The following is a 27,060-nucleotide window of genomic DNA, read 5'->3' as shown; positions in this document are numbered from 1 at the left end:
TATTATGACAATAACATTCATACAGGCTATTATATATAGTTTAGCTTTGCTGTGATATTTTCATCATTCTAAAATGTATTATCGGAGTGCTATAGGTCTTTTTCATAAGGGCTATCCTTTTAAAAATACTGACCAAAGAATTTCAGATAGCTTTTTTTTTTTTTTTTAACCAATCACAGCATTTGGAATGCAGTCCAGTATTTTCGGCATGCCTCCTTTGTAGTGACATTAACCAGATGTGATGTAGTTTCTGGCAGGCTGAGTGAGTCAAGGAGAGAGTGGATTCATATTCCCCGCGCGCGCCCGTCATGATGTGGTGGAAACTAGGGGTGCGGCGGCGCGGCTGACGGGAGCGCGCTCGGTGCGAAAGGATAGCCTGCACTTTATATTGAACCTATAGTAAAGAAAATAAGAATTTATTGAAACTGCTATGAAACGTTAACACAGTGGTTGGATAATATCAATAAGGCTGATTAATTAAATGATAGGGACCTCATAAGGAAAATATGCTATAGGCTGATAGTTTCTTTACCAAGTGAAATGTGTCATGGGGAAAGACTAAACTCCTGTCCCGTCACAGTAAACGCAGAGAGTGCAGGGCGGGGCGTTTCGGTGCAGAGGCCCGAAATAAAACTTTGGGATACAACGGAATAGGTGGGAGTCTGCGTGACTCACTGTCATGGGGCAATCCCGTCCCAGCGTTTAGGAAAAGTCATAACAACAAAAACACCTCAGACAGACCGAGAGAGAGAGAGAGAGAGAAAAGTCATCACCGAAGATCGTCTATTGAGAAGATGAATCACTCAATAGTGAGAAAATAAAAAAAAGACCGAGTTTCCGGTCTGCAAATCTCGCTCATGCGCTCTCCTCCTTCAGTTTTGTCCCTGAACTAGGCCTAGTCATCAAAACATCCTCATTTTTAATCCTGGGAGTTAAAGGATCAGTTCACCCCAAAATGAAAATCTCATCATGTCATGTCTATTCACCCCCATGACAGCGGAAAGTCCATTCAAATTCGTATGAGTGATTTTGTCTGGTTGTTTTGAGTTTCTAAAAGGGCATGAAATGGCCAGTGATTTTTTTCTAAACACCTGTGAGACATAACCCAAAGTGTTTTGTAGCAAAACAATTGCACTGTGAGGCAAAACTATATTTAACCCCAGTATGTAGCAGTACAAGCTACAATAAGGCAGCCTCCTACTGGGTGCTGAGTTTTAAACAGAATCAGCAGATTTCCTTGTTTGGGTTGCCATGCTACACAAGAAGAAGTTTCCTCTACCCCTAGAATAATGCTACATAATAGATAAATAGATAAATATAGGTCATTTATATTTACAGTGCAGTTGTTTGGCCACAAAACAGAGAAATTTGGTGGTCAGTTATGGCTGTTTTTGCAACTCTAAACAATTAAACCCCATTCACTTCAATTAGCTGCAGTAGCTAACTTGCTGTGTGTTTGGTGTTCTTAACAACGTCAGCTGGAGTTTCAGCTGACATGGGAGTGAGTATAAAAGTCTTCATAATTTCAGGTCTTTCAGGTTATATCCAGACCCATTTTTTATCACTCATGGTGAAAATTAATGGATCCTGTTTGTCGTTCTGTTCTTAAAATGGGTAAAATAATGACGTATATGAAATGACATATGACGAAGTAATTACATATTTTACTGCATTACTGAATTTAAAAAAATATTTTGCTAACAACCATGGTGAGGATGTTGCGTTTTTATTTTATTCATTGCAGCTTCAAAACCTGCATCAGAATCCACCTCCACAAATAAAGAATGCATAACAGAGGAACCCCAATATTATCCAGAATCCATTATTAGGGCCAAAACATTAGGCTACCTATGTCACATGAGAGGACAATGATTCATTTTGCAGTGAACTATTCCTTTAATGATACTTTGGCCTTGTGCGTTATTTGATCCAAATACATCTTAGCTGTGTTTTTTTTTTTTAATGGAAGCTATATGCAATATCGGCCATATCTAACAATTTTTCTATTAACGCCAATAGACCTCGTAAGTCGAATGACGTCAGCCATGCCCAAATATGGCTCACGGTTCCATAGTGATTTCTCCGTAGGGAGAATGAACGGGGTTTCACATAATCGTCTGTCACAGTCTGTGTTTAATGCAGGATTTTCAAAGTTGGTCCATTTTTACCGTCGTATATTTATGTCTTTAATGGCACTGGGTCCATTGATTTCTGTAACCGTTTTCTAGTCCAAGTAGTATTTTTGCTAGCAACAAGCTAAACACTTGTACGTTGCTTAGCAACCCCCACCACTCCACACGTTTCGCTAGCTAGCAAAAATACTTGATTGACTAGAATTGAAGAAACTAACAACAAACAACCATTAACAACAATGGTATATATATACAACAATAATTTAATAGAAATATTTACAGTAGGAAACGTGAAAATCAAAGATATGCGATCGATTCAGCAAACGTGGCGGTGTAGGAGCTCAGATGAGACAGACAGAGAGAGTAGAGGGAGAGAGGTCTGCCGGGGGGAGACCTACGCTACGTCACCAGCGGGTGATGCAAATGACATGCGCTGAAGTGTTTAGCTTGTCGCTAGAAAAAATGCTACTTAGACTAGAAAACGGTTACAGAAATCAACGGACCCAGTGCCATTAGAGACATAAATATACGATGGTAAAAATGGGCCGACTTTGAAAATCCTGCATTAAACGCAGACTGTGACAGAGACGATTATGTGAAACCCCGTTCATTTTCCCTACGAAGAAATCGCTGTGGAACTTTACACTGAAAACATATGATTGTGGGACCTGGAAATAGGGTCAGAGTGAGAGGTCTGTCCTTCTTCTCCGCCTCGCTCGCTGTTTCACTGCAGATAATGGAGTCTTGTGTAACCCGCCCTCCTCGCTCCTCTCCCTCTCTCCCATTGGACGGCTCCCTCTTCTCCCTCTCGCCCCATTGGACAGCTCCGGCGGGCGATGAGCTCATATTGGTTAAAAATAGTTGGGCTCGCGAGGGGCTAAAAATAGAGCGGTATATAAAGCCGGCGGTTCAGCTGAGCCGCGCGCTACTCCCTCTCCGGCAGCGGCAGCGGCAGGAAGGGCTCGCGGAGGGAAGAGAGAGAGACACACACACACACACACACATGGGCTGGCCGGGGAATGGGAATGAAATGATATGCGTGTGTGTGTGTGTGTGTGTGTGTGTGTGTGTGTGTGTGTGTGTGTGTGCTGTTTACGTTCTCTCACCTTTTGATGTGGGTGTTCTCTCAGTGTTTCTCTCTCCTCTTTCAGAATAAATGTGTGTTCTTTCTTCTCTCTCCTGTGTGTGTGTGTGTGCGCGCATGTGTGTGTGTGTGTGTGTTTCCAGCCAGGCCCTCTCACCACCTCTCTCTTCATCTCTTCATGTGTTGCAGCAGAAAGAGCCGGACTGTTCGCTCTATCAGCCTTTAACACGATGCCGGGCCTCCGGTTTGGGTGGAGGAGGCAGTGACGGACTTCCTTCCTTCCTTCCTTCCTTCCTTCCTCTCTCTCTCTCTCTCTCTCTCTCTCTCTCTCTCCCTCTCTCCAAAGTGCCCTCATTGCCCTCAGCAGGTCATTAAAGGTGCGATGTGTAGCATTTTTAAACATCACTATGTTGCTAAATTAATTGTGATACCTTGGTGTAAGTACTGTAAACAAATGAGAGCACGGTGGAGACGATTGGTCGCTTCTATCTCACACCAGTGCTATTGTTAACTACATTTCCCATAAGTCCTTTGGTTCCTGTCCCCCTCCCATGTTGGAAGTGATTTTAGTGATTTCTTTCCTTTCCTTCCACCATCTGCTGCCAGAAACTCTTTCAGCTTTAGCTCCGTTTGCCCTGGAAGAACAGAACCACTTCCTGTTTTGTGCCGTAAAGCGATCCAGCAGATTTCCCTCCAGATCCGACCTGGTGGCTCACGATGTAAATTCCAGCAAAGAGGCTGGTAGAAGCTGCCAATCTTCTTGGCAATGATCTCATTTGTTTACAGTGATTATACTAATGTCTCAAAATGAATCTGGTAATGATTTATTGATGTTAAAACGTTACATGTAGCACCTTTAAGGAACCGTGTCGAGGCTATAAAGAAGTCCCTGTCTCCTCTCACTTCCAGTCATCGCAACACAAGCTGGCTTCTTGTTCCCCCTCACACACACACACACACACCCAGCCACTCCTCCGCCTCTTGTAATTCATCACACTCCTCTTACCTCCGAGGCAAAACACAGAAGCAAACAAGTGCCTCTTATAAGATGTCATAGGTTACAGCAGGCCCTCTCTGAGGTAATGAGGCAGAAACCAGACTCGGTCCTGTGATCAGAGCGACACAAAAAGAAGGGAATGATAAGAGAAGAGGCAAGAAAGTGGGAATCTAAAAAGTGGAAATGGCTGGAACATGAGTTGTGTGTCCAAACACCATCCATAACCCTGATAAAAAGAAGAAATCGCTGTTGAGATCTACACTTTTTATTTGGACTAAGGCTATGTTCACACTGCAGGCCTTCATGCTCAATTCCAAATTGCTGCTCATGTCTGATTTTTTGGATGGCTCTTCATATCTATTCTCGGATGTAACCAAATATGAACTGACTGTGGTGTCGAATAGGTACGCTTCACTGGAGCAGCAATAACAAAAGACGTCACATCCCTTTTTGTGCCCACGCTTCACACGCTTGTTTCGAACACATTTCGGTTACAGTGTGTGCCTTCCAGTCTGAGTCGAGGCGTCTCCCCAGTTTCTGATCCAGTCGGCTGTTTTTGCTTTCTTTCCGTTGCTGTCTCATTGTCTTTCGTGACAGGAACACCGACAAGAACTCCTTCATCCCAACAGCCATCAGTATTTTAAGTTTCAGCTTTGCAACCATACTCCCCCCGGAACCCAAAGACTTTGGTTTCCAGGACGCTGCCCAGCGGGTCATGGGAATAACGCCGCCGGATCGCTAGTTGGCATCGTTTATGGTCGGAACTACGACGGTATCTGATCGTCTTCGAACCTCCGACTTTCGTTCTTGATTAAACAAACAATGAAAGACATTCACACACTGTCATATTTGCACATTGCCACATGCACTTTTACTTACTTTCACCTCTAATCTTATGTATGTTTTTAACCCTTATGTCTGTCTGTTTATTTGTTATGTTGTATGTCTTTTTATGTCTATTTTTCCTCTTTTATGAGCCACGTCAAAGACAATTTTTGTCTTTCTGAATCTGAATCAGACGTTGGCTAAGCCAAGCTGCCGTGACGCTGTGAGTTATGACAATTGCCTAAGATGAATGATGTGAGATTTAGTTATTGTCATGGCAACACTGACAAACTCTGTCGCATGTAGATCGTATGCCTTGGGATCTCAGTTTGTATCCACGTAGTCCAGATTGGAATTGAAAAAAATGAGCCTCCATGCATCTGTGTCACACGTAACTGTACATGCATGCTCCTTTTCAGCACCATCCTGCTCACACATTTAATGCATTTATTCATACAGTTACACTCATCCACACCAACTACTGTCTTTCACTGTTGGTTACTGAGTAGCTCCACACTCTCTCCACACACACACACACACACACACACACACACACACACACAATGCTACTCCACAGCATCCAGCATCATCCCACACAATCTGCGACCGCCTCACCTTAACATCCCACACACTCAGCTCCCTCTGCAGTAAAGGCCGCTGTGTGAGGCTGCGGGCAAGTTCACTTCCCATGTTTTCTCTGCTATCCTCAACCAGCAGCCATCCTGATAACCAGTGACCCAGTTGCCTTCCTCTTTTAATAAAATATATCTGCGGCGATTGGTTGGGGAAAGTGAGTGAGAAATGCTGTGCCCTCCCTTAAAAAAACTACCTCTAAACTCCCTTAAAAAGCTCCTAGTATGAAGGTGTGGTGGGTAACTGAATGAATTTGAAGCAGGGCATTGCTGAAAAGGAAGAAGTATTTGCTCAGTCAACTTTCATTGCATAAAATATTTAGTTTTTACTTCATCTTTTAATTTTCGTAGAATCAGAGATGCTGAACAGATTCAAGTAGATGCAGCTGGTTAACAGTTAGCGAAGGCTTTCCCTATTTCATTATATTAAACCTTTGATAATGCACAACTATAGAATAACAAATGTGTATGTAGAGTGGTACCGTCCCTGTACCATGCATCAGTATGTGAATGCCTGTAAATTGTCAGTCTCAGCACAAATTTTACCACTTACTGCTATAAATTTATTGCGCTTAGTGATACAAGTGATTCTGATAACATCCTGTAATTTTTGTTTTGTTTTCATGGAGCCAACAGATTCAAATGAAAAGACACAACTATTTGAGAAATAGCTACAGAAAACACACTCAAGAGATTTATGTGTAAGATGCTTTTATTGATAAGAGGAACAGGCCTCAACATCAGTCACTTCATTATAGAGAATTTTACATGTTGGTGCAGGGTGGGTTAAATTTCAGGTCAAGGTTACAAAGGACACAGACACACATTTGCTATTATAATTGCAGAAAATTGAATTGAATTGAATGCACACTCCACACTGAAAGCCAACATGTATCTCTTTACCAGCCAGTAGCCTATCTTCCATTACTTGCTATTGATTTACTGTCAAGGTATGATGCAGGAGGAGATGCAGGTTATTGACTTAGTTTTAATTTTTCTGTTTTTGAAATTGGAATGGCTGTTGTCAGTGTTTTTGTGTCGTTTCCAAGTCTAAGGACACTAGAAATAAGAATTTTTATGCCATGCTTGAGTTACAAGCTTTTTACATAACTGTCCACTAAACACTATGCTATTCTAAACTATGCTACGATAAAATAGTATAGGTTACGTTAAGATAAACTAAGCTGAGCTGAACAGAGTTAAACTAAACTAAATAAAACTAAAGTCATTATACGTTATACTAAATTAAGTTAAACTAAACTTAATGACGCTAAGTTAAGCTAAACTAAACTGAGATAAGCTAACCAGCTATGTTAGCTAAAATAAACTACGTTAAGCTAAACTAAGGAACTAACTGATTTAAATTGAGCTGAGCTGAGCTGAGCTAAACTAAACTAAACTAAACTAAACTAAACTAAACTAAACTAGACTAGACTAGACTCTGCTTTCCTATACTCAGAGAGGGAAGATCAGAAAGCCACTGAAAAGGTTTTGGTTGTAATTGTTTTCATACACCTGCATTGTTCTCTGTAGCACCATGTACACCTGATCTCCCTCCTTCAGCTCCACACTGAGACCATTAGACATGTAGTCAAGACCTGTTTCTATGTTGGTCTTTGCGTTTGCCAGCAGTTGCTGCCCATTCTTAAACATGAGTAAGCCCATGTGTGTCCGCCTCTCGTTATTGGCAGCGGTGAATCTGAAGAAGTAGCCTCCTGACACCGGCGCTCTGAAGACTCCTGTGGCTGGGTTGTAGGCCTGGCCGATGTTGGTGAGGACTTTATCGTAGACCAGAGTGGTTGGAGTGCTCACGGGTCCAGTAATACCGATAGCACTCAACGCTGCGGCGAAGGCCACCTTTGGTCCGCCTCCGGCCTCCGACGCCGCCTTCAGCTCTCCGATCTCCTTCTCAGCAGTGCTCAGTCTGGTCTGCAGGGCGGACAGTTCGGATGCTTGGGCTGAGTTTCCGCTCTTCAGCTCCTCTACCTGGCTCTGGCTCGCACTTAGGCCGGTCTTCAAGGCGGACAGGTCCATGGCTTGGGCTGAGTTCTCTTCCTGCAGCGCTCCCAGCTTCCCCTGAGCGACCGTCAGCGCCTCTCTGAGGTGCGCCGCCGTCTTCTCGCTCTCTGTCATCCTGGCCTCGAAGCGTGCGGCGGTGTCGTTCAGCCGGGCCTCCGCGCTCCTCGGCTCCGTCCTCCGCCCCTCCACGACGCGTCCCAGGCCGTGCACCACGTCTCGCAGCAGCAGCTTCAGCTCGTCCCGTATCTCAGGTGCCACGATGCCTCGCTGGCTTGCGGTGTCAGTCTCCTGTCCGGCGTCTCCGTGGGTCCTCCAAACCCCCGACAGGCAGGACAGCAGCAAGAGCCACGCTGCAGCAGGCCGCATCCTGAACCGCATCCTGAACCACAGCCTTCTCCGATATGACGCTCCGCAGCCTCAGGTCTCTTCCTTATATACACACAACCTGGTTTCAACAGCAACAAACAAGTTTACCACATGAGGGACAGAATCCAAGGACCTTCTGATAAGAAAGGCCTCATTACATCATCCTGGAATGTTTCTGGTGTAGTCAGCTGTTGGTTGACTGGAAATGATGTTTTTTTTAAAAGGTGAATCATGTTTCTGGCATGAGATTTATAGCACAACTCTTACTACATGTAATCATTTTGGTACCAAAGGCCAGACCCTTAAATATCCCTCAATCACCTCACTTTCCTCTTTCTTCTCTTCTAATTCTTCTAAACTCCAGTTTTCCAGATCATTTGTTACATTTCCTTTCATTTGACTGTATTGTCTTCATATCATTTTCAATATGTCCCCAACGGAAGTATTAGAATCATAATAAACCCATAGACAGTTCACACAAAACCACAATCCATTACTCCGCTCATAATTCATGTGTATTGATTGAGCTGAAGCGCTCTTCCCGTCCCCCTGGACCACAATGAATAGGAGCTGGGTGTTATAGAAAGTAATTTATTACACAAACCAAAGCTAGTTTACAAATACAGTTTCCAGTCCTGTGCATGTGTATAGTCTAGTATGAACAAACCCACATTTCATATTTACAGACTTTGCATACAGCTTGGTTTTCCTGTTCCTTTGTTTACAAACATGTATCTCGTTGTTTCAGCAACCAAAATTAGGATTTAAAAATACAATAAAAACTAGAAATAAAAATGATTTGTACATAATGAGGAGACTAAAGTTTTTTTCTTTTGTCTTTTCAGCCCAGTTTGTGTTCAAAACAAACAAACAGAAAAAGAACAGCCAGCACACATGGTCCTAGCGAAGTTCTAGACAGGCAGCCGAGAGGCCAGCCTTTCTCCTGACTGCCTAATAACAGCATTTGGCAGGGATGATTGACGGGTGGTAACAACCAATTGTAAATCATCTGAAAAATTAAGGTAAAGCATACCAAAAAGAAAAAAACTAAAGCGACAAGTAAGCAGTCCCCCAGTCTTCCACCTCCTATTTTAAATACTGATAGACAACATATTTATGACTTTTTTTAAGAGGGAAAAAAAAAAAGTATAAAAACAACACAAGACTAGGTTTCTGGAACAGTCTCCTCCCAGAAGACAAGGAAGAAGAACAGGAGGGCACAACAATGTCAAGGGAGCCTGAATCTGGGGGTTAAACACACAGCGAGGTAAGGAAACTACAGTCTTGTCCATACAGGCCACAGTGGCTGCTGAATCCCAAAATTTACCAGTGACTCTTACCATTTTACCAGCCAACTAGATATTTGGAATAGAAAAGGAGCTTCAAGTGATGACTGGTTACCTGCCAGAGTGGCCAGGTAGACAAACACCCAACAACGGAAATTTACCAACATTTGGCAGGTGGTACTTTCTCACTCTGCCTGTCAGTGAGATGTGGAAAACCTGCACCACATGTGTTGTACCCCCAAATCTGTCTGGCTCCCCAGTCCTGACAATTGAAGCATTTACATGCACAGCATTTTGGATGAAAGCTCATGTCATGGTGAAGGTGTTTTTATAAGCTTAACTGTTAATGTAGATGGCAAGTACCAATGGTAACCAGTAAAGGTGTACACGTCTTAATATACTGGATAATGTGGTATACCCCAGGTATCTTATTTGGTTTTCTCATACTTGGGAAAAGAACTAGTTCAGGTTATTGTACATCTGATGTTTACATGCCAACACAAAAACGTGATAGTTATCCCAAATAAGGAGATTACTGGTGTGCATGTAAACACAATACTCTCCTCTCCTTGTTCTTTGTCCTGGTCTACAGCCAGGGGAAGATGAGCACCAGCAGTCAGGTATGTGGAACTGGAATGGATGGGAGCTGAGCCATTGGTAGAGTTTGGCCAGGTTGTACTACGCAGGGCAGGAAGCTACCTTTGTCACCCAGTGGCCCCAGTGGCTGATGGATCCTGTAATTCACCTGCCACTTTCACCAATTCAGTCAATTTTTTAGAGTGTAAAATCTCTACATGATAGCCGGCTTCCTCCCAAAGTAGACAAACCAGCCACAGTCATAATTCACCAGCATGTGACTAGTGTTAATTTCCCACCCTGGCACTGATGCCATGTTGCTGCTCTTTCTCTAGAACTAACCAGTACATATTTAACATTGCCATGGTGAGATGCCTAATATTTGAAGGACCAGTTGGAATAGAAACACTGATTACTTGACAATGGAGGGGGATTTTGGAGCCACTCAAAACTGTGATGTCCAGATTCATTTGCAATCGACGGCTCTAGGTGGCGTGGGGGTGAAAGGTCAAAATCGGACCAGGGAGGGTCCTGCAGTTTGGGATCCTCTGGCTCTGTTGGGGGGGGCAGAGTTGCGAGTTCGATTCCCAGCAGGGACGCTTCCACAAAATTCAGTGTCGCAGGGCTGTTAGACTCTTGGACTTGTTTCATCCCACACTAGCCCACCAGCCCTTAGTTGGTGTAGAGACCAGACGATGGCAAACAGTACAGTAGTATTTACTTGAAAACCAGTATTGGGGACGATTCCCTTTCAATTCAAAATGTACACTCCAACTGCAGTTCATTTGCTAATAACAGCATTCATTCTCAGTTATTAGGTGCTTAGGACACAGTATCTCAATGAGCATCTGTGAGGCTGTACAGGATTAGCCCCAATGAGACGCTAGATGGCGTTGAGATTGATAGTGCGAGCATGTGCATACACCAAGAGCACCTAAAAAGCTCTAGAGCACTTGTTTCTTAACTTTTCGAGGGAAATGCTTTTCCTGAACTGAGTGAATTGAAAGTGAATCGACCCCAACCCTGTTTAAAGCACACATCTGAGGAGCGCTTGATTGGTACAACTTACTACAGATTTACTTTTGAGGCTGTTCAAATAACTTGCCAGGATAGATCAAGCATGCCACAAGTACTTCACGTCTCCACAAATCTCAATTTTTGCCCTGGTTTGGTAAATACAGTCTTGTCATGGCCATCGGAAGCAGCAAACATGTACTGCGCTCCTTTCTTCCCCTCCCTCCACCCATCCAACTGCCCCTCCATCAATCCTCCCCACCGTAGCCCTGATCGCAGGTATGGCAACCTGGGGATAAACAGTCCAATGGTGGCTGTTTACAGTGGTCCTCATATACTGTGCTCTCTGCTTAACCCCATCCATTCATCAAGTCATCCAGGGCAGGAAACCAACTTTTCTGGTACATCCCATAACTCACCAGCACCTTTATCTATTTTACCAGTCAGCTAGATTTTTAGAATAGACTAGGATCTCCGAATGATCGCTCTCTAAGTGGCTGGTTGAGAAGACAAAATGTACCAGCATTTGGCTGGCGGCTGGTGTAAACGTCCCACCTTGATGGTAACCTGCGGGCAAATAGTCCAATGGTTTACAGCGGTAGTCATCTACTGTGCTCCTTCCTCCCCTCCCCAACCATCCATCCACCCCTTCCTCCCTCCCTCCATCCATCCCTCCCCAACCAAAGTCCCAGCGTTAACGTGAGTCCAACAAAACGGCCATTTTACAGCGGTAATCATTTACTGCACTCTTTTCTTCCCCTCCCTCCCTCTCCCATCTTTTCGTCCCTCCGTCCCACCCTAGCCCTAGCCCCTGGTTCAGCAACCCAGGGTAAAAACAGTCCAATGATGTCGGCCATTTTACAGCAGTAGACATTTACTGCTCTTCTTGCCACGGCGGGCCTGCAGCGCCGCCCTGGTGGCCATCTCGAACACCTCCCGCACGCCGTCCTTGGTCTTGGCGGAGCACTCCATGTAGCCGAATGCTGCGATCCGGTTGGCCATGTCCCGGCCCTCCTCCGGCTTCACTGGCTCCTATTGGATGAAAGAAAACCAGGGAGTTGGGTTAGGACTGGATTCACTGCATATACAGAACTTTCTACACAAAACATGCTTGGTGTAAATACACCATAATTAAGCTCTGAAGAAGAGCAACAGCAAAATGCTCAAGAAAGTGACAGTCCAGGTACCTGCTTCATCTTGGCCAGCTCTCGGCGTGTGTGTTCGTCGTTGCGCAGGTCTTTCTTGTTGCCCACCAGGATGATGGGAACGTTGGGACAGAAGTGTTTGACCTCCGGGGTCCACTTCTCTGGAATGTTCTCTGTGAAACAAAAAGGAGCAGACGGGAAGTTAGATCAAACCAGCACACGCAACCTGCTGCCACAGAAAAAAAAAGAGACCCTCATAATTCCCATTGAGTAAGTAAAATTGTATTTATGTAGCACGTTTCCTACTAGTGATGCGCAGATCGGCTCTGACGCCATCCGAATCCACATGTACGCATAAATCACCCACCCGCACAAATTATTTTCTACGATTTATAGACCCACACCCGCATGGACATTTCACTCCATCTCTATATTGCCTTTTAAATTATGTCGAGCAGCGCAAGCTTTCTATGTGATTTCTTTATTGTGTGTTCGTTGTATTGATGTACGCTATGAGTGTTTTTTTTAATGATTTACTTTAAAGATTAGAGAGGCTGCTTTCAGTAATTAAACGTTTCCATGGTGAACTGTGCCTTTGCAATACAGTTTCATATTTATGCTGCGGCCCCGTTTCTCTCTTGTATAATAGAAATAATTGTTATTAGTGTCTACACAGCGTCTCTCTTAATGGGGAGACGCACTTATCGTTTCTGCTGCGGTGGGATTGCTGCAGGTATTAATGAACTCAAAAAAGATTTTTTTTTTTTTTTTATGCGCACCCGATCACACATTACCATTATTTCTCAGTGGGATATACGTAAGCGTGATGATATGGTAACATATTACACTGAAGTAGGCTGGTTTTAAATAAATAACGACGAAAAATGAAGCTTAAAATATGTTCACATTTTAGAGAATGTAATTAATATTTTCCTCATTAATGATGTATTATTTCACCCACCCGCAATTAATCAGAATGTTAATTTTTATGACCCGACCCGCCCAATCCGTGGATTAACCGCGGTGCCCGCGGATATAACTGCAATCCACGCATCACTATTTCCTACACAGGGAAACTCAATGTGCTTCACATAAAAGCAAAACTTGAACAAGGAAATTCAAAACCATTGGCAAGATTTGAAATAAAAGAAAAATACATGGTTGTCGGATCTGAAACAGGCTTATTTCAGATCTGTTTGTCTTTTAAGGACACATGGTATTTTTACATTTTAAAATCAAAATTAAAAAAATAAATAAAATCAAAAGCAGATATATATGGGGTATAAAGAATGAATTCGGCCAACCACAACATCAGACAGGCCCTACCACAAATAGCTTCCCCAAACTAATACAATAATAAGTGTTTCTTATAGGTTTTTGTAGATATTTGGTGTAATTCTGGTTCTCAGACCCACATTCACTCCTGGGGCCGTTCCAGTAGATGTTGCACTTTAACAGGCTTTTACTTAAGATATTTATTTGATGATATATGGACAACGGTGTTGTAATTGTTATTTTTTGGGGGTTGGCTGCGATGAAAATGAGATAGCCTGAGAAATGAGACCAGGTGATGAACTTTCATTGTATTTACATTGTTCCAGCTGTGGTAAAATAAACGTTCCAGCTGCGGGGGGCCGCCACAGCTAAATGAACGCAATGGAAACACAATATTACATCAGCATTTCTTGAGTCTTTTTTGTCTTGTACTTTCCCCCGGAGCTATGTGTAGTGTACTGATCTTGTCTCAGTTAAAAAAAAACAAAAATGATGAAGTAATCCCAAGAACTTGTACGAAACAGTGAAGCTGTAAGACACTAGTAGCAAAGACACTTGTCTTTGCTACTAGTGAAAACCACAGAAACTGACAATGGGGCCCTTGCACAAAGCTATTTGATGGCACAGCAATTATGCTTATCGTTAAAATAGATAACAGAATTACATCAGACTGACATTTACAGAGATTTAAAATGTGACAGTCGGTACAAAGATAATTTTGCTCCTTAACATGAAGAAAAGACCATATTTCAGTATTCAGCATTATTTAATGTTCAAAATCAGGCAATCTTTCTTTGTCAGCAATAAAATGTTATCAGTGCAGCTCCATCTACATGCGCACACATATTTTTACTGCTAGATATTGGGAATGCAGTGTTTATAAAGACAAGCTTTATTATAATATTTTCTGTGAACCTTTTCTAACCGTTCTGGAAAGTGTGGTTTATAATTATTAAGTGTAATGAGTGAAGGGCATGACTTGCCGTTTTAACAGCGTAACACAGGCGTTGTCTTAGTGTGTGTGGGCGTGCAAGTGTGTGCAAATGTACGTAGTCAAGGAGTCACAAAAGTATGATCATACAATCTACAAATACCAGAAATAACTTCTTGTGACAATGGAAAAGTGTTGTCAAAGTGTGTTTGTGTGCAAGAGACAGCAAGTGTGTATGAGTGTGTGTGTTCATGTGGGAGGGCCATGTGTAGTGTGTGTTCATGTGGGAGTGTGTGTGTTTTATACTCACCCAGACTGTCAGGACTGTCTATGGAGAAACACATGAGGATGACGTCAGTGTCTGGATAGGAGAGAGGCCTCAGCCTGTCATAGTCCTCCTGACCCGCTGTGTCCCAGAGAGCCAACTCCACCTGACACACACACACACACACACACAAAGAGAAAGAGAGAGAGTGTGTAGAGAGAGCAGGGAGAGAGACAAAGGGAGTGGAGAGAGAGGGGAACAAGGGTGTAGAGAGGGAAGAGAAAGATAAGAAAGGAGGGCAGAGAGAAGTTAATACACAACGTTCACAATCTATTCCATGTAACTTTCACCTCAAAAGCCAACTCATCCGACAAATACATGATAATTTACTTAAGGACCACACCTTACTGAAACTGAACTTATTGATCGTCAAGGGCAGCAGTTTCAGACCGACCCCAGCAAATGCATAACAACTGGACTTGATCCTGATTGGCTCCCCTCACTAAAGAATTACTGAAATCCGTCCAATCAAGCCAGTCTGCAGCATTTGACCTGGAAAGCCTCCATTCTGCAGGTTTACCTCTGGTGGTGTTGGCCAACCAGGGTCCAGTATTTTGGCCTTTCTGCTTGTGAAGACTCAAATCCATCCAATAAATACCCTTTTAACTAAACTACTTTTAACAATTCCAATACTTTGCAGAAGCCAAACAAGAAAGAAAGACAGAAAAAAAAGGAAGTAAAACTACGCTCAGGCCCCTTGAGTTCATATCAAGTCCATAATGTGACTGCGACATACATAAAATCATCTCAGAGAGGACTGCGAGGGCTAAATAAGGAAAGGAAACCAGATCAAGACATTTGGAAAAGTGTGACGCTCGACATGAAGTAGTCCGAGTCTTCCTCAGCAGCAGAGCGGGTTAGAAATCACCCAGCCAATAAAAACTCAACGTCCCAGATTCCCATTAACCCATAATGAGGTCAGGGCATGTGGGTTTATGACGGACGAGTTGGGGGGTGGGGAGGGGGGGGCACTGCAGTCCTCCAGAGCTGCAGAGAGAGTCCCACACAATAAACCAGCTTTGAGGTCATACGGAGGAGTCTGACTTGAAAAGGAGGCTTTGGGATTCTCATCAGTGTGAGGTGTACTGGGTCTGTTTACATCTTCAGCCTCTTCTCCAGAAAACAGGCAAAAACAGTTTGTGTGTGTAAACATCTTTAATGTCAACCCTGAATTTTGCGGGTAAAAACGTTTATCTAAATCAGTCATGAACAAGATCGTTAACTAGTTCCCTGGTTTGCATGAGAGCTAGCATAGCAATTGATTCCATTTTTGATTAAGTACAGATAGCGATACTTTCTAGGAATTATCGGCACTGTTGCAATGCGTCCGACCACTCAGATTGCTCGACATTGCGTAAGACCAGCGTTTCCTATATTCACTCAGCAGCAGACTGCGGCATTAATAGGGAAAATGTGAAAAGGAAACAGCGCAATCTTATCAAATCTACCCCTGAATCACTTAGCCCTAATGACAGAACTAATGTGTTCATCGTGATTAAGCATCTCGGAAAGAAACGGAACAATCGCAGCCCTGAAGCTTGCATGAGAACCATAACTGGGCCTGAAAGAGGTACGGGTGTGGAACCAGTGGAACCAACTTATATTACGCAATTGCTAATAAGCTGTGAGAAGCTGCAATTTACAGCGATTTCATAACGACTAAGAGATGTTGGCAGGCATGATGTAAAGAGGTAACACAAATGCTCGGGGTATTTATTTATTTTGATCAAAAACGCTTTCTCCAAGCAATATAGTTTTGTAAAGTAGATAAACAAGGCGGTAAAGAATTAAGTTTTGCGGTCACGGATGAGCGTTCATCGGGTATTTCTTACAACAGCTTCGACCGTGATTCAGCCAATCAGAATTGAGGACTGGGTGTATCCATTTTGAAATTACCCCTCATGCACCACTGCAACATAACAGCAAAGGGGAAACACTGATAGCATCACATGAGTCACTGTAAGTCACTGACCTGTTTGCTGTCCACCTCTATGTCTGCCACGTAGTTCTCGAACACGGTGGGGACGTAGACTTCAGGGAACTGGTCCTTGCTGAAGACGATCAGCAGGCAGGTCTTCCCACAAGCTCCATCCCCCACTATCACCAGCTTCTTACGGATGGCTGCCATCCCTGTTCAGAGGAGGAGGGAGAAGGTTATGATCAGGGAACCACAGGAAAACCACAACGTAATGGAGAAGAAGCAGGAAGAGTAGAACAGTACGGCCATTTGAATAGAGCGTATGACTAGCCAATGTCATCTGGTGCGTGATTGGTTGGTGAAATGTATGGCAAACTTAATCTGTGTGTAAATAAATTAGATTTTGCCAGGACTTGTGTCTGACTTGTATCTTAAGTAAGCTGACAAAAGTAAATGTGATGTGAAACACTACATAGAGTACCTGATCTACAAAAACTTTTGTACAGTACTATTTCTCAAATTAGGTACTTTTTCAGCACTTTCCTAGACATATTTAGTCATGAAACTGTGAGGCAGTGGTTCTCAACACGGGTGTCAGAGCCTCTCATGGGGTTGCGAGATGATTTAAGGAATCTGAATTTTTTTAAATGTATTTTTAATGCAATTTTGCAATGAATGCCGTTGAGAAATAAGGAATGCTTGCAGGCAGCATCCGAAACCAACTTTCTGGCTCACCTGCCAAGGGCTGGTAAACTAAAATTATTTACCTGCCAAGGATAATTTGTATCGGCCGAAATAAGCAATAGGCTATACATTTTTCACAGAAATATGTCACACGATTTTGTGTACAGAATCAGGTACTGTGTGTTAATTTCAAACTTGCGCACTCACTTGTACAATAGATCAAGTTTGTAATTCATCATGAAGTGCAGAAGAATTCAAATTACAAGAAAGCGTTTGAATCGTCATTTCAAAGTTTGAGAATAAGCAAAGACCAAAGACTGTATATAACCGAAGCATTCAAATATCATCGTCTCAGTTACCGGCCAGTGCGGCAGATGATTTGTCCATCAAAGACAAATTTTACCTGCATTTGGCACTTGACAAGTGTTAATTTCAGATCCTGCTTGCAAACCTCAAGGCTTATTCCATAATTCAACAAGTAGCCTGACAAGGAAAAATAAAAATCATCATCTGGTATTAAAGATCACTTTGTTCTTGGTGGCTTGGGAGACGAAAAGGTTCTGCTGTAAACAACAGTATGTGTAAATGGAAAGCTGAAATCACAGACACTTCCTTGAGGCTGGCTGCATATAGCTTCCTGTCCCGCCCTTACACAACAACACATAGGCGTCTTTGTGCCACGGGGTATCGGCACGTGACCAACAAGGAAGTGAAATCTATGTTCCAGTAACAGGCCAAACCGATGCGTTAGCGTGGGTGTGAGCGAGAGGTTGCCCAACTGACATGAGGGAAGTAGCTACCGAGGGAGCGCATATGGATGAATGAGCGAGAAGTAGTCTGGTTTCACAATCATTTCATTGGTTGGGAGTAGGCCAGATCAATATCACTCCATGTAGGGAAATAACACACAAACAGAAAGTGACGTACAGCAACTGTAAATTATAAATGCAGACAGTGAGGTGTCAGAAAACTGGGTAATTACCAGGACACGGGATATGATGTGGATGTCCCTTATGCCATAATCTAATGTGAGCTTACAGGAAAAGAGGAAGATGTTAGGGGATGAGGGAGAGTATGTAGCTGGGGAAATCAAGTGGGCATCTCCCGTCAAGGACATTTCATTTAATTAGACCCACATCATCTCCAAGAGTCTTAATGGAAAGTTTTTGCATTCCAAAACCACTACTGTTACACCCACTAGGGCTAAACATGGGATAAGGATAGTGATGTATCAGACGAGCAAGCAGTTAGTCACCAACATCATCTAAACTATTGGGAATGACCAGATTCACTGTCACAGCTTACTGATAACAGAGAAAACAGCAAATGCCTTTTATATACGAAATAGTATATAATATAAAAAGTTGTGTCCAAAAACCTGTCTGAATCACTTTATTCACCAAGTACAACAAATGTACTAGTGCTGAAACGATTAGTTAACTAGTAGAAAATTAATCGATTATAATTGTGATAATCGATTAATAGTTTTGGTCATTTATCAAGTAAAAATACCAAACATTTTCTGGTTACAGCTTCACAAATACTAAAATTTGCTGCTTTTCTCCGTTTCATATCTTTATAAAATGAATACTTTGGGGGTTTTTTTGGCTGCTGGTCAGACAAATTCAGCAATTTCAAGAATCACTTTGGGCTCTGGTAACTTGTGATGGGCATTTTTTTCATTATGTTTGACATTTTATAGACCAACTGATTAATCGAAAAAAGAATCGTCAGTTACAGCCCTAAAATATACAGTGATTTGTCCGGGCGGCGTAGGTGCAGAGACATAACTTTCACAGTAGCACAGCATGTACTGACATATTGTACAAGGACAACAGGACCTCATATAGAGAATGTAATAAATCACATCCCTGCTACAAACAGTGCGTCCCTGATCTGAGGAGGCACGGCACTGACCAACGTCAATCAAATGCCTCTACCCTACTATCTTCATAAGTCAGCTGGATGCGTGGTGCAGTGCTCCCATGCCCCTTTTTGAATCTGCAGTTTTGGTCTGCAGTAGCGGTTCTGTGGCTAAAACACGGCACTAACACTGACCAGGTTAGAGGTTCAATTCCCTGTGTGGCTCAATGGGTAGAGCATGAATAACACAATCAGAATAAGCGGTTTGATTATCACTGGGACCACCAACACCAAAATGTATACTCCAGGGTAAGACATTAGCTTTTTCCTTTTTCCATCTGATGTAAAAAAAAAGGGGGGGCAGTTGGGTCCTTTTTGGGGACAATTTTATTGAGCTATGAAATACTGAATTTGCATTGAATAATAGCAAATAAACGCTCAACTTGCACCACTAAGATTTGTTTTAATTTCTTTCCCATTGCTGGAAACTCGTGACAGGCCTTACAGAAGATGGTGGTACCGTGTTCCCCACTCTCTGGCCCCAAAACCAACCAGTCCATCTTCCACCCCTCTGTTTTTTTTCATACTGGTAATTTTATTTTTTGTTGAGGCAGTGGTTTGTGTGGGGGTCGGCATTTTCTGCTACTGCTGGCTTCGTGGTGCCAACATTTTCTACTGCTTCAGACTGTGTACTTGACTGTTTTCTTATCAAAAACCGACCCATTTTTCTCACCCAGAATGCATTGAACAACATCCCCAGGTCATAGGTTCCCACAAATGGGACAGTAGTCACATTCATATGTGAATATATGACAATTCATAAATAAAATGTGAACATGAACTTTCAAGGTCATTTTTTCCCCGAGCGCCCATCAATTTCTGATCCTTGTATGTGCCAACGGTGCTGTGAGGTGCTTTGTTTATAAGCATCCTACAAATGGAAAATTAATACACTAAGTAGGACGGCAGTGCAGAATGTTGTCAAAAAAGATTACTCCATGACTTGAGGAAAAAGGCAAGACAAAAACGGGGGCAGCGGTAGGCTAGAGGTTAGAGAAGTGGGTGTATGGTCACTGGTTTGAATCCTCTGACCCGCGGGGAAAGTGGATGATTAACACTGTGCCCTCCTTTAACAAGCGCCATCAAGGTAAACAAGGTATGTATATGTAACCCCCCTTTGGTAGAGCTGCTCAGTGACCAACAGTAGGAGTCTGGTTATACCTGGTGTCAATGTTGGTAGCGGACCATGACTTGAGGGGAAAAAACTTTAAACAACACTCAGGAAAACAGTTACTCAACAGGGATATAATCGAGACAAAACAAAAACAGGACACAATGCGGATAAAAAAAAGGCAAGAAAACAGGAAAATCTCCATTAGCAATCAAGGGGAGTGTTGTGTCTGAAAAGCCTGAATTCCCTAAAAGTCATGTTTCAACAGAGCAGGGGGATGTACAGTAGTGGCCAGACGGCACACACACAAATGTGAATCTAATGCTGGTAAAACAGCAATTAGTGAGGGGGTGACCGGGGAGGAGCCCATAATTCAGCCTGCTGGACCGGGCCAGCCGAGCCGGGATCGACCCGCGTTGATTCATTACGTCTGATTGGCAAACTGACTAGAGGGGCTTGACTCACATGCCCAAAATGTATAGCTAGTAGGAAAAGTCAATGTCACCATTTCACAGAACGGCAGCAGAACAACAAAACCACAGAACAAAGGCTGCAATAACAGGGAAGTAATGACCACAGCTGCCTTCACGTTGCACAGCAGGAATGAACAAGAGTCTATTTCTTCAATATGATCAGAATGAGTTAGGGCTGAGCAATAATGCAATATTATCGTTTATCATCTTTCACTGGAATCATATCGTCATGATATTGTGATTTTGGGATATTGTGACACACAACTCTATTGTCCAAGTGATAGCAAGAAATATTTATTTTAAAACCTGACAAAATTAGGTATGAAACATTTTAAGGAATACCATTTGAAAATTTCAGTTTGAAATCACACCTAATATTCCCATTCGGTTCAATGGGATGAACATTAATTTGATTGTTTAACGTGTGATTTTGCATATGTAAGCCATATGGTGATCTATGTCAATATTGAAAAAAATCCTTTCATCCATATCACCCAGCCCTAGAACGAGGAGATCATGTTCTTGTGTCATGATTTATTTAATTGAGTTGAGTATCTTGCCCAAGGATACTTCGGCAGGTATAGCTGCACAGGAAATCTAAATTTGCACTATATTTTCCGGGATACTTACAAATTTGTACACCATGTCCCAATTACCACAGACACGTGCCATCTGTGTTAAGTCTATCATGCCCTAATTGTCAGAGTTGATGAGCCAGGCAGATTTGGGGTCAGTACACACATGTAAAGCAGGTATTCTACATCTCACTAACAAAAAGGGTGGGGAATTACCACCAACCACACACTACTAAATCTCCGGCTGTGGCTGATAAGTTTGTCTGCTCTACCAGACACTGGCCGATGGCCAGCCCAGATTTCAAAGTCATCTTCTAAAAAATGTAGCCTAATAGGCCTGTCAAACAGTGGAAGTGGTGCAGTCTGATATATACCAGCCACTGTGGACTGTAGACAAAAACACAGTTTGATTGGTGTCCGAACTCTGTCTTTTTTTGGTGCACAGATAAACTGATTAAAGTATGGGCAAGGACCCTAACCCTAAGGAGAGATTCCTTACACGAGCTGTGCTGATGACAACAGCAACAACAAACTACATGCACGTGGGCTCTCCTCTCCGCTCATGCATTATAATCCTAGTGGATAACAATAACAAGGACCAGGCTGCATGTGCAAATGTCCACCCCACCTGCATGTCCCAACACTAAGAGTTTAAATTAACAGAGACAGACAAACAGCGGATAAGAAAATGGAGATGGGGGATAACCCTACAGGATCAAATTAACAGTGCGAGAGAGAGAAAACACTCTTGTGACAAACACTACAGGTGAAATTAACAGCGAGAGAGGGGAGAGCGAGATGGGGAGTGGGGGGAAGCCTTCCTGTCAATTTGGTGATTGGATGCTTTATTCAGAACAGTAGAGCAGATCGGCAATGGAAAGATGAAGGGATGGCCTGAAACTTGTCGATGATGGAGCCGGGGAGGACGGCAAACCAGTTGCTTGTTTGAGGGAGAAAGGACAATTACTATGACAGCTCTGATAATCTCTCCATCAACTGACTTTCCCAATGGCAATGTCTGATTTACGCTCTGGGCATGAACTGAGCCAACACTGATTGTGTTCCTTTTACAAAACTGATGCTTTTTATTTGACAAAGAAGCTCTTCCAATGCCCATCTAACCAGACTTGGTAGATAATTGAACAAGCCTCACATTTTGAGTTTTTAAAACAAAGACAATGCTTGATTTGTCTTATTTTTAAAGTGATACCTACAATTTTGAGGCTGTTAAGTTTCCAACCTGATAAATCAAGTAGGCCTAAACCATAACTAGCTCAAATGTGATACCATACTCAAAACAGCCTATATTTCTGGCACTAGGCCTGCCCAGTCAGGCCCACTCATACTAGTCTTTCTTAAACACCAACTCTGCTGAGTTTTCACCACCTACTAAACTGTTTGGCAGCGTTTTCTCTAACCAGTTGTGAACAAATGCGTTACGTGAAGCGCACTATTCATTTTGCATCGTTTCCTTGTATGACACAGCTTTATATGCATTATTAAATGGTTACTGTGTGCTCGGTGAATCTTCAACACCCTATCCCACCACACCAGCAACACTTGCATCTAAGCCTGTGTCTCTATAAGCCAGGAAAAACCCCACACTGTCTTCACGGTGGAAAATTAACAGCTGCCTAATGATGGTAAACTCTTGTCTGCTGACTGATTCATATTTCACTTCTGACAGCAACTTGGCAGGTGTTTTCAAAATCATCTGGAGGTCTTTTGTATTCAAACAAGTAACTGATGAAATTTTGGATTCACCTATCACTGTGGTCGGCACAGAAAATATTTACTTCCCCGCCTTGTGCAACACGGAGGCTACATCTGCCCACACACTAGACGACATAATGACAAATGTCTATCTAATGGAGAGAAAAGTATTTCTTTGTAGATTATTCTCTTACCCAACACATGAACATTCAGGGAAACAGGAATATCTGCTACATTTACTGTCTGGGTGCTGAGGCTTTAACCCATGCACTCCTTACTAACAGTTGCTAGTAATGCTGGTGATTTAGGATATTAAACTTATACTGCTGCTGCACACATTAAGAGTCGTGCTAAATGCAAAAATGTTGTAGATAACGGGTAAGACAAGGTTCCTAGGTGGTCCTGTATAGTTCAACAGGCAACAATGTGTGCAGTCAAGATAACAAGAGGCACCTTGAATTAATGAGTCGATGACATTGATCATATAGGTGAGAGAAGCACTGAATCCAATGACCTAAAGCCAAACTGCGGCAAAATCCATTCACATCACCAATGCAATCAATAGTGCAAGCTTCAACTTCCAAGACCTTATAAACAGATTCTTGTTATCAGTAAGAGTAAGCACAATCAATTTGAGGTACAGGCGTCTGTTTGAGAACGGTCCTTAAATAAATATGAAAAGAAAAATACTGTTTTGGCGTTTAAATAGATGGTTGATATGATAAACACAAGTTAAAACAACCAATTAGGCTTCAAGAGAAAGAAGGCAAGAGTGTGCTACTGGAATAAACATGAAATAAATTATCCAAGTGGTGTTTGGAAGGTGCTCTTTGGTGATGATGCTGGACTCTTTAAAATGCTCAATGTCAAATAGAACAAGGCCAGAATAATAAAGGCATTTAAATTAAAAGTACATAATTTGGCTTAATGACTCTTGACCATAGTGTCCTGACAATAGTCACGAAGCACTTCTTTCGCACAAACGCAGAGAGAACGAACAGCATCACATGGATTATCAAAATTAAGATTATCAAAACTTTGCATGCAGGGTGGGGAAATTACCACCAACCACCAGACAAATGCTGGTAAATCTGAGATCTGGCTGGTAAGCTTGTCTACGCAGTCAACCACTTTTGCAGGTTTTGGCCATTTAATGAAAATCGGACATCAGCCAGTCAATATCGTCCCTCTCCAATATGACGGATGAGAGGATATGGTTTTACTCAACAGCTTCAGGGGTGGGAGTCTGTAAAACCTGCCTCACCCTGCCTCAAGGAGCTGCAGTGTCCCATGACGGTCTAAATACTGTTTCAGAGGCTTTTCTGCCCTGCCAAGAATACAATTCTGGAGAAAACACTGAATCCTTGCATTTTTTTGGCATTGAAATTGTCAAATTTAAAAGATAATGAATATTGGCTACTGGCAGCTTCTGTCTCAAAATATTAGCATCTGTTTTCAAAAACCTGTATCATCCCAACCCTTATTTGGATTATATAGATAGATGGCTGGTTAAATGGTGAAATTGGCTAATGTATTTTATGATTTAGGTTAGGATTCAGGACTAAAAAAAAAGTTGAGTGTCCTGCCCGTGACAGCTCCCAGTGTTTGGTGTTTTTAACCAGCTAGCCACTGGGTGGGTCAGCAGAAAGATGGCGTCATCACAGAGGCAACAGATGGCTAGTGTGTCCGCAGTGGAAGAATGGGTGGGTGGCCCCGCTCCAAACTAAACAGCAAGCTAGACTAACACATAGGCTAATGTACAGCACTCTCACAGGCGAAGACTGGTACACTGGCTTAGGTTAACGCCTAATATTACAGAGAATACAACTTCAAATCCACCACCAGCTGAGACTGTGTGGTGTCTGGTTATCTATTATCGCCCTGACATATACTCAAGCCCAACAAATGGGCTAAAATGCACTTTTGCAGCTGAAAAGCCTTAGTCCAGCGTGAGTTTATTTAACATTTCAAGTATCAGCTCTGTTACCCGCAATGTAACGTCTACCATTAGTGGACATTCAGCTTCATAAAGTAACGTTGTGCCGTTGGGAAGCTGGTCAGCCGAGGCAAGTCAGGAAAAGAGCCTCATTGTTTGGCTACGGCTGGATCGCCAATCTAGGCCAATCTTTGCGGTTTAGTTTAGGAGCATTACTCAACTTATCATTGTTGATTAACAATACAAACTACACCCTTACAAATCTGTTTCACCCGGGTACTATATACAGGAGCCCATATACTCAGAATACAGCAGTTTTCTTGCCAGCACAAATGTGTGGCAAGTGCGGAAGCGGCACTGAAATTGAGGTCGGTTAGGAAAAAGCTAACTTAGCTAGCTAACCTCGCTAGCTTTTAGCTTTGCTAGGATGGCCGCTAACTGCTGTGGACAACTTTAAAATCAACCCTCTTCACCCTTAAACTAAGCCCGTGTGAGAAAGATAACATTTCATCACCGTCAAGTATTTCAGAAAGTAGTTTACCTGCAGTTTATGTGGCTAGCGGTCGGTTTTTCCCGGAGCTGAGTTGCTTTGCCGATCAGTCGAGTCGCTGCTCACTCCCGTCTCAATCCGATACAATGAATTACTTCACGGGAGCGCGCCAGCTGGGTTTGTAGCTGGGGGGAGGGGTGACGGGAACGAGCCTGAGCCACACCTGCGCGGGCACGTCGTGTACGAGCTGAGTGGGGTTTCTACTGGCTTATTAACTGTATGGAAATCTGTATCGCAATTACGTCGAGTCATAAACACCGTCTATTTTTAGACATGGCGTTTTATTGTGTTGCCTCAAGGCGTTGTCAGAACTTAAAGTGTGTTTAACGTTGTAGGATACTGTAAAGATACAATTTATCCTAGAGAAGTTGCACAGAAGGACTTTAGCAGGGATTATAATTAATCTATATCAGTGTTTACTATGGACTGGGATCCAAAATGAGTCATTGGCCTGTTTCCCTATATAACTTAAGTACTACTGGTGTGTTCATCAGTCTGAAAGCCTAAAATTGACTTGACTCATCAGCCTGGACCCAGGGGAAGTCTTAATTTACTAAAATTAGGTCCCTGTCTGAAATGAAGAATGGCTGATCTATTGGGTTACTGCTTGTGAACAGTTCACGGACACTCCAGTTCAATATCAAAATAAAGGTTGGGGTTATATGCCTCTTTTAGATTAATTTGATCCACTCGCATTATTCCTCCTATGAGAGTTAATTGCGCTCATTAAAGCTTTGCCAACAGAGCTGAAACGTTCTTTCCGTGTAATTGCCTGTGATTAAACCATCAGACATGTAGACTACTGCCATGTAACTATTTGTCTGTACTTACTGCGCCATCTGGCGGCCAGTTTAGGTAACACACCAAATTCAGAGAACTACCAAATAACAGCAGTTCTCATCTGTGGCCTAATTTCAAATGAACCATTTCAACCTTTATTTCCACCAATTGGAAATTCAAGCAGGATCGGATGATTCGAGGGGAAAAAGAGTAGAAACACTATTCTCGTTGTTCACTTAAGGGCTTTTTAAAGGAATGTTAGATCATTGAATTGGAATATGACACTAATATGTAATTAGGCATTTTATTTCTTGGCATATCACAATGAGACAAAAATACACATGTACAATATATCAGAGGGTTAAGAGTGCGGGATCGAACCTGTGACCATTGTGTTACAGGACAGTCTCTTTAACCACCAGTCCACCATGTAATACAACATATGATCTTATCTTTCAAATCTCTTCTTAAAACGTACTTTTATTGTAAGGCCTTTTTATAACCTTTGACTTCTATTCATTTTTCAACCCTGCTGCCTTGCCTGTTATTTTATTCCATTTGTTGTTATCCCTATGGTTGGAACTGTTTACCTTACCTTTTGCTTATTTATTGTTTTATTGTAAAAAAAAAAAAAAAAACTCTTTTGAATTACTTTTACCTCACTGATCTATTGATCTGTCCTTTGCTCTTTTATCTCTCTTGATTGTGAAGCACTTTGTAATTTTGTTTTGAAAAGTGCTATATTATTATTATGGATGTCAGGGAAAATGTCTTTAAAATGAATTTACCT

At 42.5% G+C, this 27,060-nt stretch overlaps 2 protein-coding genes across 2 annotated transcripts; both read right to left on the bottom strand.

Moving 5' to 3' along the window:
• Positions 1–7,070: 7,070 nt before the first annotated feature.
• Positions 7,071–8,056, bottom strand: LOC139916003 (uncharacterized). Its single transcript, XM_071904789.2, has one exon. The coding sequence runs from the start codon at positions 8,053–8,055 to the stop codon at positions 7,126–7,128; it is 930 nt and encodes a 309-aa protein (XP_071760890.2). The 5' UTR covers position 8,056; the 3' UTR covers positions 7,071–7,125.
• A 3,650-nt stretch (positions 8,057–11,706) lies between these two features.
• rhoab (ras homolog gene family, member Ab) lies at positions 11,707–25,571 on the bottom strand. The gene is made up of 5 exons (XM_071904819.2): positions 25,482–25,571; positions 16,580–16,737; positions 14,593–14,713; positions 12,119–12,249; positions 11,707–11,963 (listed from the first exon to the last, which is right to left on the bottom strand). Exons 2-5 carry the CDS (start codon positions 16,733–16,735, stop codon positions 11,790–11,792), a joined length of 582 nt encoding a protein of 193 aa, XP_071760920.1. The 5' UTR covers positions 16,736–16,737; positions 25,482–25,571; the 3' UTR covers positions 11,707–11,789.
• Between the last annotated feature and the right edge of the window lie 1,489 nt (positions 25,572–27,060).

Source organism: Centroberyx gerrardi, chromosome 14, assembly GCF_048128805.1.
Source record: "Centroberyx gerrardi isolate f3 chromosome 14, fCenGer3.hap1.cur.20231027, whole genome shotgun sequence".
Lineage (NCBI taxonomy): Eukaryota > Metazoa > Chordata > Actinopteri > Beryciformes > Berycidae > Centroberyx > Centroberyx gerrardi.
This window is presented reverse-complemented; position numbering and strand designations above follow the sequence as displayed.